The 15,740-nt window shown below is 43.7% G+C and overlaps 1 protein-coding gene across 2 annotated transcripts in view; it reads left to right on the top strand.

Annotated features, from left to right (window-relative positions):
• The first annotated feature begins 5,503 nt into the window (after positions 1-5,503).
• ZNF875 (zinc finger protein 875) overlaps positions 5,504-15,740 on the top strand; it is a 32,600-nt gene continuing 22,363 nt past the window's right edge. For both annotated transcript variants that reach the window (XM_004776263.3, XM_004776264.3), the window contains exons 1-2: positions 5,504-5,623; positions 6,019-6,107. In XM_004776263.3, the coding sequence (XP_004776320.2) occupies positions 6,075-6,107 (33 nt within the window). In that variant the 5' untranslated portion in view covers positions 5,504-5,623; positions 6,019-6,074. The remainder of the gene's footprint in view (positions 5,624-6,018; positions 6,108-15,740) is intronic.

Consider the following 15,740-nt stretch of genomic DNA (forward strand, 5'->3'; position numbering starts at 1 on the left):
TTTCCCTGTGGTTATCACCAGGATGTGGATTCCCCTCCCAGCTCCACCCCAGCAGTGCCAGTGAAGGACAGCGGAGCTGTGGGGATGAGGGTGTGATTGGTCCATTCAAATGCACACGCAGATACAGGCGTGGCACCTCCTGGCCCTGCTGCCCCACTGGGGAAGTTCAGTGCTTCTCAGTGCGCAGCATATCTTTATTTTCAGTTGACACATCTGGTCTATATGGCACCTGCTGGTTTGGTTTTGATCTCATGTCATGGTGATAATTGAGACAGTGACCCTTAACACTTTAAAATTCTTTAGTTTGCGGGTATGTGCTTGGGAGATAGTTTTTTATTTTTTTTTAAGATTTTATTTATTTGGCAGATAGGGAGCAAGCGAGAGAGCACAAGCATGGGGAGCAGAAGGCAGAGGGAGAGGGAGAAGCTCCCTGCTGATGACCTGAGCTGAAGGCAGACACTTAACTGGCTGAGCTCTCCAGGTGCCCCTGGAGTGTATTTTATCCCTACACCATTTCTCGATTCAGACAGACTAGCTGTGTTTCTAGTGCTTAATAGCCACATGTGATGCGTCATTGGACAGCACAGCTCTAGGGAATGATTTTATGAACTCACTCCACCTCTCTTCTTGCCTCCTTTATTCTCATGGACCTCCACATCCCTGGAGCCTGTGACTCCTGCCTCTGTTTCCTCTCTTGCCATTTGTTGCATTCCTTTTCTGATACAGAGACTCATTTCTAGTCTTAATATTCTGCCCTGATTTCTTCTGTCTTACTTTCCTTTGAGAATCACAGGTTTTTTTTTTTTTTTTTTCTTTTATCCTCCATCTCAGCCTTTCCCCATAAGACGTGCCATGCTTTTTTGTCTTGGTTGGGCATTTATTTGCATTACTTACTAATAATCATTTTCTTTGTCCCATCGGTTACATTAAACACTTGCCCCGTTTTTTTCACAGATCTTTCTTGATAGATCTCCAGATTAATTTTAGAGTTAAACTGGAAAACTGGAATGCATGAATTTAGAGGTGTGTCGCCCCCTTATGCTTATGTTTCTGCCTTGATTTTTAAAATAGCATATATAGCTATATATATATTTTAGAATATAAGATCTCTTAACTATTGCTTTGCTTGTTGACTATTTTTAATAATTATTTTTATATCTTTTACATCTTTTAATATCTTTTCTATGTGTTTTAGGGTTTCCATTAAACTGATATAAAATTTTTTTAAATGAAAAATAAACATTTATTTTAAAAAATTTCTACTCGAGTGGATATTTTTACCTAGGAAAGTCCATAAAAATGGGCATATTAGTGATGTTCCTTTCTGTGCTATAATGGAATGTTATCAGGAAATATGGTGTCAGATACCAGGGATGGTAGAAAGTAGGGGTTCTCAGAGTGCCAGCGTTCTGGGTTTTTTGGAAGGTCTATGTGGGTCCGGTGGTTGGGCGTGTCACTACCTGCCTCAGTGGTACATTTTATTTGTAGACATGATGCTGTCAATGTTCTTTCAGCATCTTGGAGGTTTTTACGTTTGAGAAGTTTCCAGAAAACGCCCTACACCCAGGGTTCAAGTCCCTTCTGCGGCCAATTTGCTCTTTCATTCCTCCCCCTGACCTGGTGTTAGAGTAAAGCCCAGTGTGAGGCTTGGACTTGCAGCATCAGTGTTGCCTAGAAACTTGTTAGCAATGCAGATTCTCAGGTGCCATACAGACACTGAATTAGAAACTTGGGGGGAGGCCCAGCAGTCTGTGTTTACTAAGCCCCCCACATGAGTCTTTTGCAGCAGCTTTCGAGAAGCCTTGTATCAGGCAATGTTTGAGTTCATGCTGACTCAGTCACAGATACCCATGTCTGCTCACTGCCTGGCCTTTGAGCCACCATCTGGATCCCCTGGGAATCCCTTCCCTAGAGTTTCTAATCCCTCCTCCTTGAAGTCTGTCTTGCACAGCCTCTGCACTTCCTGGTTTTTGCTTCTCATGAGTTCTGGGGTATGTACATCCGTGTCTGTGAGGCTGTGGGAGAAGTGGCCCAGGCCGGAGTAGGCATCTACTGCTGCGGGGGGTAGTAACGTGTTCAGAAGGGGGCGAGGAGCTGTGTTTATGTCTGACTAATACTCTCTAACTGCTTTGTCTTTCCTTCATCTCCTGTTGACTTCACAACCTGACTGGAGCTTGTGTAAACATCTCTACTGAGTGGCGCACAAATACAAGTATTTGCGTGAACATATACAGTCTACATATGTAGGTCCACTCCCCTTACATTATCATTTACTTATCCATTACTACGACTCTCCGTGATTCCTCTACTTTATTTTCTGTCTCTGTGATTACTTGCTGTTCCCATGATTTCTCTACCTTATTTTCTGTCACTGTATCCATCTCTACTTGAATGTATATAAATAGTTTATTATAAAGGTATATAAGTATTATGTTTACTTTGTGTTTTTTTCTCTCACTATGGAACCTCCAGCCTGCTGGAGTTTCACTGTGGGACCAGTAGGTCCCTTTGGGAGGCCCTTGCTTCTCCTGATCTCTGCAGCGGGACTGCCTTCTCCGGCTAACTCTTTAGGAACAGAAGGTGTTGCCTGCCACCCTGTGGCTGCAGGTGACATAGCAGAGGTGTGTGCAGCCATTTTTTACCCTTGAACCCGAATTTCCACTTTAGTAGATTTAAGGGTTACGTGTCTTTCTTTTTCTTTCTTTTTTTTTCCCCCTTCCCCCTTCCTCCCTCCCTCTTTCTTTCTGTATTACCTTTGCTTCTTTTTTAAAGATTTATTTATTTGACAGAGAGACAGTGAGAGAAGGAGCACAAGTAGGGGGAGTGGGAGAGGGAGAAGCAAGCTTCCAGCTGAGCAGAGAGCCCCAGAATCTTGGGATCATGACCCGAGCTGAAGGCAGACACTTAATGACTGAGCCACCCAGGCATCGCCCCCTTCTCTCTCTCTCTCTCTCTCCCTCCCTCCTCTCTCTCTCTCTTTCTGTGTGTGTGTGTGTGTGTGTGTGTGTGTGTGTGTGTGTGTGAGACAGGATTGTGCTTATTTCCCCCATCTCCCTCTTGAGGGACTATTTGCTGTCAATCCCCATTTGTCTGCTCCCCATTTGCCCATCACCTGCTGATTATATCCATGCTCTCCCCCCATCTGTGTGCAGGATGGGAAAGGCTCTCCACTTGACTCCATTTTTTATTCAATGCCAACCCCTGAATATACCTTTCAGGGGTATCTGTCATATTCCAATCTAGCCACGATCCTTGTGTGCACACCTCCCAAAAGACCGTCTCTCTGTAATGATTCTGTGCACAAACTGCCCTCCTCCCTGCCTCCTGCATCCCCATAAATGCTCCACCTCCACACTCATCTGATTATTTCTTCCCTCTCTCATATCCTACTTTAATGTTAGTTTTCTGACCTGAAAGGTGATTACTACTCCTTTGTTTTCAGCCTTAATTTCTAGGTCATAGATCACTTTCAGGCTAAATTCTCACAGAATTCAGAGAAATATTTTACTTACTAGATTACAGTTTATTATAGAGAGATAATATAAGAACAACCACATGGGAGAGATGCATAGGGCAAGGTACAGGGAAGGGTCACAGAACTTTCATACTGAGTGCACCCCCTCCCCAAATCTCCATCAACCTGGAAGCTCTCTAAACTCCCATTGTTTGGGGTTTTTATGGATGCTTCATTACACAGGCATGATTAAGTCATTGGCCACTAGTGACTGATTCAACTTCCAGTCCCCTTTCCTTCTCCGAAGGAAAGAAAGGGGAGTAAGTTCGTAGAGTCACATCATCACCTGACCTGCTGTTGTATTATGTTTGCCTTTTTAAGGTAACCTATCAGCCTGGCTCTCTCTTCACTGTGTACACACATGTCTACATGCAGGGATCTGGATTATCTCAGGATCCCACCTCCAACCACCTCCCACTCCCTGCACCTCAATCCCTTCTCTAACACGCTCAGTTCTTCCATTTCATGTTTCCTCTTCACAGCCCCGTGCCTGATTTTGGTTCTTATTGAGTTCTGTCAACAAGCATTCCACATTCATGGATATAAAACCCTCTGTGAGCTGTGCCACCAGGATTGGAATAGGGCACAAAGCTGATCCTTCCTGAACATCATCCTATTGGGGTAGGCTGATACTAACATGCAAACTTTTTTTTTTTTTTTTAACTTTTCCAAGTAAAGGGATATTGGAAGAGATTCTGGAGTGGGATGTGAAGATTCAAGAGTAGTCTTTGAATATTTGCATCATCATGATAGGTCTGGGAGGTGCTTTGTGGGTGTGGTTTGGGAGGTTCAGATATCAGGGAATTGTGGATATTAAGGAAGTCAGGAAAGAAAGGATAACTCACAATGCAACAATTCTGGATAAGCTCCCAAAGCCCTGTTTCTGGCTACTTAATGCCAGAAGCCAGGCCCTCACTTCCTATCAAGACTACAGGCCAATAAGTGCCAATGAGGTTCATATAATGTCAGATCTATTCATGCATTTCCCTACAGCTGGGACTTTGAGGGCAAAATATGAGGGGGCACCAGAAAAACTCCAAGATAAGCATTTTGAGGTAGTATCTTTGAAAATAAAAATTAATGCAAAAAAAAAAATTCATGGTGAACGAAACTGTCATGTTCTGTTTCCTCTTCATACCGATGCCCCCACCTCCCAACCACAACCCTGGTAAGTTTCCTCTAAGTGGCACCTGTCACGTGGCTTCTAAAACAACAAAACAACAACAACAACAACAAAAAACCACCACCACCACCACCCAGGGATTTCTGGATCAAGTCACACTTTCTCATCACACTACTACTTCTATCACTAGGGGGCCGTTTGCTCTTGGCCTCAGTCCTCCTTCCCCATCCACAAATATCTCCGAGATACAGGACCAGAGCCATCCACCGCTATGCAAGGAGTTAGCCCAAGCCAATCCCGCTCTCCTAGAAAATAGCCTTGGCGTTCCCTGTGCGGACTGCCGCACCAAGGCCGGTGTTGCTCCTATCTCGGAGTCCCAGCAGAGCATCACTCCACGGCTTCGTCCCCCAAAAGCTTTGCCCTGAGCCGCGCCCACTCGCTCCAATCTGGACCCTGGTTTCTGCTCCTGGAAGGGCACACAGGGCGGAGCCTTGACATGGATTACCCCCCAGCTCACCCGCGCTGCTGAAGGTCAGCGCGCAGTCTGTCCCATCCGCCTCCGTAACACCGGTGGGGCGCCAGGACCACATTTTCTAGAATCCTAGGGGATTTCTGCGACTCTCGTGGTCCGCGAGATCTCACTGGCCTTCGGAGGAAAAACATGCACACCTTGCGGTTTGGGCATCTTAACAGTGAGCTCCTAAACTTCGTTGTATGTGACGCGAAGATGTCAGAGTCACCCTGCCACCACAACCTCTCCATCCCAAAGACTACACTTTCCAGGGGCCCGCGCGGCCACTTCCGCTGTCCGACGCGCTCTCCTAGCTGTGGCGTTGACGTGGCAGGAGCGCTTCCGGTTGGTGGGTCCCGCCCACTCGCTAGTTGGCGGCTTGGGAAGCCTCTGTCTTCGGGTAGTTCTCCCAGTTCTGCGCTTACTTAGTTACCGAGCGTCAGCCTCGAGATCGGCAACGTGCGCCTCGCGTTCTGTGAGTGCCCTATAGTCATTGCCTTGTCAGTCAGCACGTCCTTCTGCTTGTCCCTGTTTTACTCGTGAGGACACAGGTTGCCCCTGAACTCGGGCGCTCTTCCGTAGGCACCTCCAGACCAGTATCTTTTCATTCCAGCCCATAGAGTTAGAGACAGACCCTTATTCCTCTGCTGGGGGACATGGGCTTCATTCCCTGGCCAGAGCTTGGGCTGTACTTGAGGGTGCTCTGTCACTCTGAACCCCTTTCCCAGGGCTCTGGAGGGGAATTGCATTGTGCTGGTGATTTCTGTGACACTGACCCCCTAGGTGTGGGACTCCGGCACATACCCGCCTTGACTCCCGGGGAGGGGCTTTTCCATCTAGGAACGCTCTCGTTTCTCTTCATATCCCCAGATCTATCTTCTGAGACTTTGCCCTTCTCCAGGGAGAGCATTCAGGAGACCAGGAAAATGGCCACGGGGCTCCTGAAAGCAAAAAAAGAGGTGAGAATTTTCATCAAATTCCATGTTGGCTGCCATCAGGATGCATCTGTTACTTTTTCTTGCACTGCAGGCTGTCTTGTTGATATTGGGCAAAGTTCCCGCCTGTTCCTGGAGGAGGGGTGGCTCATCTTACATGGGAGTCCTCCCATCAGCGTTCCTTTCCGCTCCATCCATATCTCTCATCCGCGAAGTGGTCGTTGTACACACGGAGCAGTTTAAATAAAAATACAGGAACATCCAAGCTTGACTGTCCAGTGGTAGGGGTGCAAGACAGGGCCAGCAGAGATGCTTATGACCTGAAGTGGTTAGGGAGGGCTTCTGCAAGAAGTAGGGCTCCCTGAACGGCCCCTGAGGGTTTGTTAAGTTGGAGAGTTGGCAGAGCAGAAAGGAGAGAAGGAAGTATGGTTAGCCTGAGGCTGGCCACACTGCCCTTGCTATAGTGTGGGAAGATTGTAGTAACTAATGGCGTTATTTAAGGTTGATTTTTAACTATGTGCTGGTGAAGATACAGACACGTGGAACAGAGGAGAGCTTGATGGTCTGAGCTGAATTTTTTATTGAGAGCGTTTTCCACATCTGGCAATGGGAGATTTCACCAGAAATTCTGGATTGCCTGCCTCTCTGAAAACAAATTGCACTGTGGTGTCAGGGAATTCACACTGAACAGTGTCTTCATTTGGACAGGTCCTGCAGAGTTTACTTGTGCACTTTCCACAATATCTTCCAAACTGAGATTGAAACCACTGACCAGCTAACTTTTGGCCTGCCTCCCTCATTTATATTACCTACCTCGCCCCTGAAGGATTTTCATTTTCCACCTCTTAGTCTCGGTGGCTAGGTTGAGTACCAGACTGAGGAATATAGATTTTGTCTTTGAATAATCTAGGTTTTGAAGGATTTGGGGAAAGAATTTGTCATAAGGAAATCAATGACGTGGATTTATAGGAACTTAAGGGGAAACTTTCTAACTCCTGTGAATGGTGGCTATGATGACCTGGACTTAACTGAATGTGATTAACATTTATTGAGCACCAGCAAAGTTGCCAGGCTGGCTTACTCTCAGTTTTGATATGCATTAACTTGGTTATTTCAGATCTTCCTTGACTATCCTTATGAAAAAAGGAAAGTTTAAACAGGAAATGAGACCTCAATTTATTCTTTTTTTTTTCCTCTGTGATCTTGATTTATTCTTAATCCTGGTCCTTTGTGGTAAAGATTTACAATCGCCTGGATGTTATCAAAACAACTTGGAGAGTTCTGTGTTTCTCATTTTATTTCCTTCATTTGAAAGTGTTAGTACCAAGAATTAATAATAAATCTAGTTCAGGGAATTTCCTAAGGTAACATTGAATATTTTGTGTGTATTTTCTTCACTACTCATAATGTTAATGGGAAAGCATTCTGATTTCCTGGGAAAAGTCAGGCATTTGTGTGAGTTGATTTTTTTCCTGCCCCTAATACTTAAAAAAAATAAAATTGGGAGAATTGATCAAAGGGTACAAGCATTTGAATGGATAAGTTGTTTAAGATGAAACTTCTTGTGCCTAGAGGAGTACCCGACACATACAAAATGTTGAGTGCATAGAGGAACAACAGCCTTAAATAAATTTGAAGGACTTAAGTAGCAAAGACGTTTCTGTTGTTTGTATTGATATATTATTTAGGGCATATTAATTAACTACATATTTCAGAGGATTTGAGTAGACTGTCTAGGTACTCTGATATGGATGACATCTGAATTATACAAAGCAATTTAGACAGATACACAGTAAGGGTATTAGGTCACTGTCAAGGACCTTTGCCTGAGAGAATAAATTGGAATTTGTAACAAATGAGATGGGCTTGCAGGCACATGATGTTACTAATCCTTAGCATTTTTTCACTGATTCCATTGAACAAATTTGCTGTCTACTGTGTGCAGAATACTTGATGGACGACAGTGACAGTCAGTAATGTGTAAAGGTACAGCCTGTACACTTGTGGGCCTTCCATTTTATTTTGGGATTCTGTTACCATTGGGGTTTTGTTTCATTTTACACACACTCACACACACACAAACACATTTTGACAGACCTTAATGATAAAATCAGTATATTAAAGCTAGTGCCAGTGGCACCTGGGTGGCTCAGTCCGTTAAATGTCTGCTTTCAGCTCAGGTCATGATCCTGGGGTCCTGGGATCGGGTCCCAAGTCAGGCTCCCTCCTCAACTGGGGAGCCTGCTTCTCCCTCTCCCCTCTGCTCATGTTCTCTCTCATAATCTCTGTTGCTATCTCTGTCTCTCTCAAATAAATACATAAATTAAACATTTTTTAAAATAAAAAAAATAAAGCTGGTGTCAGCTCTCTACCCAGACCCATATTTTATCGGTGGAGGAACAGCCAATACTTAAACCACTGGAAGTGATTTCTATAATGTAGTGCATTGAGTGGATGAACCCATCCATTATTTTCCAGTTTGGGGGATTGTTTTTATTATTATTTTTTAATTGCATTATAGTTAACCTACAGTGTTACATTAATCTCAGGTGTATAATGTAGAGATTCAGCACTTCCATACATCACCCAGTGCTCATCACAAATGCCCTCCTTAATTTCCATCACCTATTTCACTCCTCCCACTGCCTCCCCTCTATCTCCCCTCTAGTATCCATCAGTTTGTTCTCAATGATTAAGATTCTATTTCTTGGTTTCTCTCTCTCTTTTTTCCTCTGCTCGTTTATTTTGTTTCTTAAATTCCACATATGAGTGAAATCATATGGTATTTGTTTCTCTCTGACTATTTTGCTTAGCATTACACCCTCTAGCTCCATCCGTGTTGCAAATGGCAACTTTTCATTCTTTTTTATGGCTCAGTGATATTTCATTTATATATATATATATATATATATATATATATATATATATATTTATATATATATAAAGAAGATGTGACATATATATATATACATATGTCACATCTTCTTTATCCATTCATCTATTGATGGACACTTGGGCTGCTTCCATAATTTGGCTATTGTAAATAATGCTACTATAAACATAGGGGTGTATGTATCCCTTTGAATTTTTTTTTTTTTTTGTATTTTCGGCTAAATACCCAGTAGTGTGATTACTGGATCATAGGGTAATTCTATTTTTTTAACTTTTTTTTTTTTTAATGTAAGAGAGAGGGAACACGAGTACGGGGAGAGGCAGTGGGAGAAGCAGACTCCCCACTGAGTGGGGAGAGCAGTGTGGGGCTTGATCCCGGGACTCCAGGATCATGACCTGAGTTGAAGGCAGACTCTTCGCTGACTGAGCCGCCCAGGTGCCCTTATTTTTAACTTTTCAAGGAACCTTCATACTATCTTCCACGGTGGTTGTACCAGCTTGCATTCCCACCAGTGGTACAAGAGGGTCCCTTCCAATTTATTTATTTATTTAACTTATTCCCAATGTTTTAATTAATGTAAATTTTGCTTCTATGATCAATTTTGCTTGTGAAATTCTTTTATAGATTTGTATTTATTCTCACAGCAAAAATATGATAAGGTGAGTTTCAAAGCAGTTGGGACTCACCTAGTTGGAGCTTTGGAACTCTGCCTGTTCTAAAACATTTGATCCTTTTGATTATTTCTTCTGTTTTTGAGGCCCCCTTCTTCCATCATGATGTCTGCTTTATGTTTTGCAGGGTTTTCGTTTCATTTTTATTGCTATGCTGTGCAGTTGTGCATCCTCAGGGTAGAACTGCCAGCACAGATCTTTTTCTTTTCTCATGTGAATGTTTACAAGAGTGTCCTGGTTGGTTTCTATGTGTTGATATGGTCCTTTGCTCCCACTGCATGTTTCTGTCTTTCTCTTTTACCCCAAACATTACCGGGACATTACTTTTCTGTTCAGAAGCCCTTCTTCAGTGGCTCACAACAGTGTCTTAGGTACTCAGAACATGACTCATATCACATTTATTTATTTGAGAGAGAGAAAAGAGAAGGGGGAGGGGCAGAGGGAGAGAATCTTTAAGCAGACTCCCCACTGAGTGTGGAACTGGACTAGGGGCTCAGTCTCATGACCCTGAGATCATGGCCTGAGCTGAAATCAAGAGTTGGATGGTTAACCAACTGTGCCACCCAGGCACCCTAGGACACTCCTCATTTCAAATGTGTTCTGCTGTTTCTGACATCATGTTCTGGTTATTAATTCTGAAAATGTGCTTATTACACCTTTAACTTAGATTAAGTCATTTTTTAGGAGCTTGGCTGGAGAAAGGAAGACAAATAACTGTTTGAGTTGTTCAGAGGAATCTATCCTCTTTTTCATGTAATGATTTCAGGCCCAGGAGTAAGAGAAAGATGGAAGGACTGAATCTAATACTTGCCAAATCTAAGGAGTTTCTTTTTTTTTTTTTTTTTAAGATTTTTATTTATTTGTCAGAGAGAGAGAGAGAGAGCGTGTGAGCCCAAGCAGGGGGAGCAGAAAGCAGAGCAGACAGAGGAAGAAGGAGGCTCCCCACTGAGTAGAGGTCTCGATTTGGGACTCAGTCCCAGGACCCTGGGATCAGGACCTGAGCTGAAGGCAGAGGCTTAACCAACTGAGCCACCCAGGCACCCCTAAATCTAAGAAGTTTCTGACAGCACGAGCATCACAGCAAGTCAAGGATGATATTGGTTATAAAGTATTTTTCATCTACCATGACATTTCTTTACCAGTGTATCAGTTAGCCCTTGCTGCATAACAAACTACCCCAAGCCTTACTGACTTAAAATAATTCATTAGCACACAATTGTGTGCTAATGAATTATTTGTGTTTTGAGCTGGGCACAGAAGGGTGTTTGGCAGGCTTCACTGGGGCATGCTCGTGTCGCTGCAATCCACTGGCGGTTTGGCTGGGGCGGGATGGCTGTCTGTATGTGACAGTAACAAGCTAGTTGCTTAAGGTACTTTGGTTCTTGTTTTTTTCCATGTCTGTATTCCCCCTGAATTATGCTTACAAACTACTCAGTTGCTTCTTCAACTCTGCTCTTTCTATAAGTTCTCATATGTAGCTAGAGGCATCCAGCTGAAGCCTTTAAGGGGGTTCCTGGAGATCTCATTAGCCAGATCTGGAAATCATTAGGTATTTTCCAAGTGAGCACAGGTAACAGTGTTGCTAGTACCTAAAAGGCATGGCCTTTCTCAGGCTGCCCTAGTGGTTTCCTTAACCACTTTTCCAGCCTCCACTAACAATTTGTTTACTACTTTTCCCAATTGTGCACATAACCTCTGCTGTTCCTGTTCCCATAACTAATGTCACATGTTTTTTGTAATTGTGTTGACATTTCATTTCTTTCTTCTGTGGGTAATTCTGTGGGTCAGCATTTAGGCTTGGCACAGCAGAGTGGTTCTTCCTTCAGTTTACCTGGGCTTACTTCTTACTGTTGTCAGTGGGCTGCTCAGCTGGAGCAGGATGGCCTTATACAGCTCGTGGTTGACAGGCTGGTCTTCTGCTGAGGTACCTCAGTCCTTGGTTTTCTGTGGCCTCGTCAGCAGACAAGTTCCATTTACTTACATGTTGGCCTCAAAGTTGACTGCACAGAAAGAAACAAGGCCAACCCCAAACCCAAATGCCTTCCAAACCTCTGCTTGCATCATGGTGGCCAATGTCCAGTTGGCTAAAGCATGTCCCATGGCCAAGCCTAGTGTTAGTATAGGAGGAGAATGCCTAAAGGGTAGAAAACGAGAGCCCATTGCTAGGTGGCCATTGCTACAAGATAGGATGTTATACCTTTTGGCTGTTGGAAAACCCCACTTGGGCTGTTCTAAACAATAACTGAGCCCACCTGAGAGAAAGTCCTGAGCCAGGACACACTTTGGGGTTGGTCCTCTTCCTGCATAAGCTTATCAAGGACTGGGATTCTTTCATTTCTCCATTCTATGCTGTTCATGGTGTCAGCCTCATCACACTAATTCCCCTCACAGTTGTAAGATATTTATTATTGGCAACTTTAAGTTGCATAACAATCCTAAAAGGAAAGTCATATTTTAATACCCATTTTTAGAAAATTGAGACAGAAATGTCAAGTTATTGGTGCAAAGTGGTGGGAGAAAGAGGGCTGTCATTTGAGCACAGTCTGTCTCCAGAGTGTGCTTTAAGCCATAGTATTTCTTAGACTTTTCTAAGATCAGACTTTTCTCAGATCAGAATCACCGAGAAGCCTTGTTAAAACAGGTTGCTGGGCCCCACATGCTAGAATTCTGATTCAGTGTTTCTGAGATTGGGCCTGAGAATTTGTATTTCTAACAAGTTCCTAAGAGATGCTGGTGCTGCTGTAGGTTTAGGTGCACTCAAGGCCAATGCACTGAACTTGGCTGCCTCTGTTGGGTCATTTGTGCCCACGTTTATGAGCATTAGGCTATAAAATCAAATAACCGCCGGGACTAAAATACTGTTTGAGATTCCTGTGGCCTGGTGATTTTAAACTCTACTTAGTAGCCTTTAAAAGTATAAAAGCTCTATCCCCAGAGAGTCTGATTTTATCCATTTGTGGAGAGACCCAGGAGTCCATAGTTTAAAACACCACAGTTAGTTCTAAAGTACAGCTAGACATGAGGGGTGAGAACCATAGCACTCACTCATCCTGACTGGTCTTTATTTATAATTAATTGCTTTGATGGAGGGCTGGCTTCTGGGATTGCTCTTACTATAGGCAGGGGGAGGACGCAAGGTGGGGTCCTGTTTTAAGACCATTCCACAGCCAGGGCAGAACACTTGTGTTTGGGAGACAGTGTCATCCCTCAAGGAGGGATAGTGTTCTGAGAGGGATACAAAATTAAATCAGTGAGTTAAAGCCTCTGCCTTCGGGTCCGGTCATGATCCCAGAGTCCTGGGATCGAGCCCTGCATTGGGCTCTCTGCTTAGCCAGGAGCCTGCTTCCTCCTCTCTCTCTGCCTGCCTCTCTGCCTCCTTGTGATATATATCTCTCTCTATGTCAAATAAATAAATAAAATCTTTTTTTAAAAAATTAAATCACCAAAGGGACCAGGCAGGTAGCTAAATGAAATGGGTAAGGTAGGAGTTGCAGCAATCTGCGAATAACATGGGTGGGCTAATGGACCCCTAGTGTGAGTCACCTTCGGCCATCTGTAGCCCTGCAGCAACGCAAAGCCCAGAGTGAGTAGTCAGATTTATGGACTTTTTTTTTTTAAGATTTTATTTATTTATTTGACAGAGAGAGAGAGAGATCACAAGTAGGCAGAGAGGCGGGCAGAGAGAGGGGGAAGCAGGCTCACTGCTGAGCAGAGAGCCCAATGCGGGGCTTGATCCCAAGACTCTGAGATCATGACCTGAGCCGAAGGCAGAGGCCTAACCCACTGAGCCACCCAGGCACCCCTATGGACTTTTTTCAACAGAGCTCATGAGTTGATGTTTTCATAGGAAATCATCCAACATATAAGTGATATAAGGAAAATGCTTTATATGGCTCAAAGTAACCCTATCTGGACTGCAGATTGTGTCCTCTTTTAAAATCTTTTTTTAAAAAAAATATTTATTTATTTTAGAGAGAGGGAGAGAGGGTGTATGCAAGCAGGGAGAGGGGCACAGGGAGAGAGAGAATCCCAAGTAGACTCCCCACCAAGCATGGAGCCTGATGTGGGGCTTGATCTCACAACCCTGAGATCATGACCTAAGCCAGAGCCAAGATATAGACACAACTGATTGAGCCACCCGGGAGCCCCAGATTATGCTCTCTTTTGAAAGACAAAAAAACTGTCCTACAATGAGCTAGGAAAAAATCCCAGAACTAGATCCCTAGACTCCTTGGGGCTTGGGTTCTGTACACCTCCATGCCAAGACATCTCACCAAAACCTTCATGCCAAGGGCCATTATATATTCCCACACTCCAAAGTAAAGTCTTCTAGGTAGCAGAAGAGCATTTGAAACTTCGTTAGGGGAATAATAATAATAAATGCACATTCAGTCATCTAAAAATATTTGACTGCTTGGTGTTTGCAGGCTCTGCTTTGGGCACCAGGACAATAACAGTGAACAATGCCTATGGAACTTAGAGTCTGATAGGCAGTCAGAAAATAAAAATGAATAACACGTTATCTAGAGTTAAGGGGGTACATTAAAGCAGTAGAGGGGAATAAGAACCTGAAGAAAAAATTTTCATGGAACAGCTAGGGAAATCCTCCCTGAGTGCTTAACTGTGTGCAACAGTCCTTTGTTTTGAGTCCTTACATTTATCAACTTCTCTGATCCTCAGCACAATTCTATGACATAAGCACTGTTTTTTCTTGGGAAGTGCTGAAAGGTTGACTAAATTTGCTGATGGGCACTCTACTTGGGGACAGTGTGATTTGAGTCCATAGTCTTCCCACCCATTCACTTGCACTCTTCAGGTGGGATCAAGGCAGTGGGAGTATGAGCAAGGTGGAGGAATGGGTCCTGCTACGAAATATACATATTGGTAGGTCCTCACCCCCAAGAGACTCAGCTGCCTCAGGTAAGTAGAGCATAAATGCTTAGACCAAATAGTCTCTGATATTCTTCAAGCTCAGTAAGATAATTATTTTTTACTGTTTAACTGTGTGTGATGTCTTCCTCTTCTCCCTGCTTAGATTTAAAGCTCCTAATGTGCAGGGACTTGTGTTTTGCTTTCATCCCCAGTAGCAGCTAGCCTAGAATGTTGACAGTAGTAGGTGCATAAATGATGCTGGCTGGATAGAGAAAGGAGAATAATGGTGTTTGAACCCTTGGCCCTAAAGTCATGTAGGGAAAGGAAAAGAAAATAATTTTTCCTCGACCTATTTTGGGTTCATTGGCTGGCACCCTATAAATTAGACCAACAAAAGACAGATCAACAAGAGAAAAACAAACAGAAGGTTATTAACATACATCATAGATACACATGGGAGCACTCAGTGATGAGTAACTCAAAGGGGTGGTTAGAACTTGGGCTCATGGGATGCCTGGGTGGCTCAGTTGGTTAAGCCGCTGCCTTCAGCTCAGGTCATGATCCCAGAGTCCTGGGATCGGTCCCACAACGGGCTCCTTGCTTCTCTCTCCGCATGCTTCTGGGAGGCTGCTTCTCTCTCTGCCTCTGCCTGCCACTGCCTGCTTGTGCTCTCTCTCTGACAAATTAATAACTAAATAAATAAGATCTTGAAAAAAAAAAGAACTTGGGCTCATATAACATCTTAACAGAAGAACAAGGACTTTTTAGAGAGTTGAGAAGACAAAGGAAGAGGATTTTGAATGAGGATGGCAAATAGTGGTCGAAGATAAGGGGTAGTTAGTAAGGTTTGTTGTTTGGATTCCTTCAGTGCCATCTCCTGGCTTATAAGGGTGTAGAGTTGTTTCCAGAGATTAACTTCTACTCTTCCCGGTAGAGCGTGGGAAGATACTTTCACAAATTTATATTCTGCTTTTAGTCGGGTAGGGGGAGGGCAGAGAGCTTTTCTTATGTCTGCTTCTTCTCAATGCCTTCAGCCCAAAATAATCCAAAATGGATGATGACGATGATGATGATGATGATGATGATTTTGGCATAAGCCAAAATGTCATAATTTGGAATGGCATATTCTGGTACCTTTTATTCATAACCCAAAGTAGGTCTTAGAAATCCCTACCTCCCACAGGGAAGCCTTTTGATTCTTCATCCTGAACAAGGTGAACT

This window comes from Mustela putorius, unplaced genomic scaffold (genome assembly GCF_011764305.1).
Source record: "Mustela putorius furo isolate JIRA1106 unplaced genomic scaffold, ASM1176430v1.1 tig00000174_pilon_pilon_pilon, whole genome shotgun sequence".
Lineage (NCBI taxonomy): Eukaryota > Metazoa > Chordata > Mammalia > Carnivora > Mustelidae > Mustela > Mustela putorius.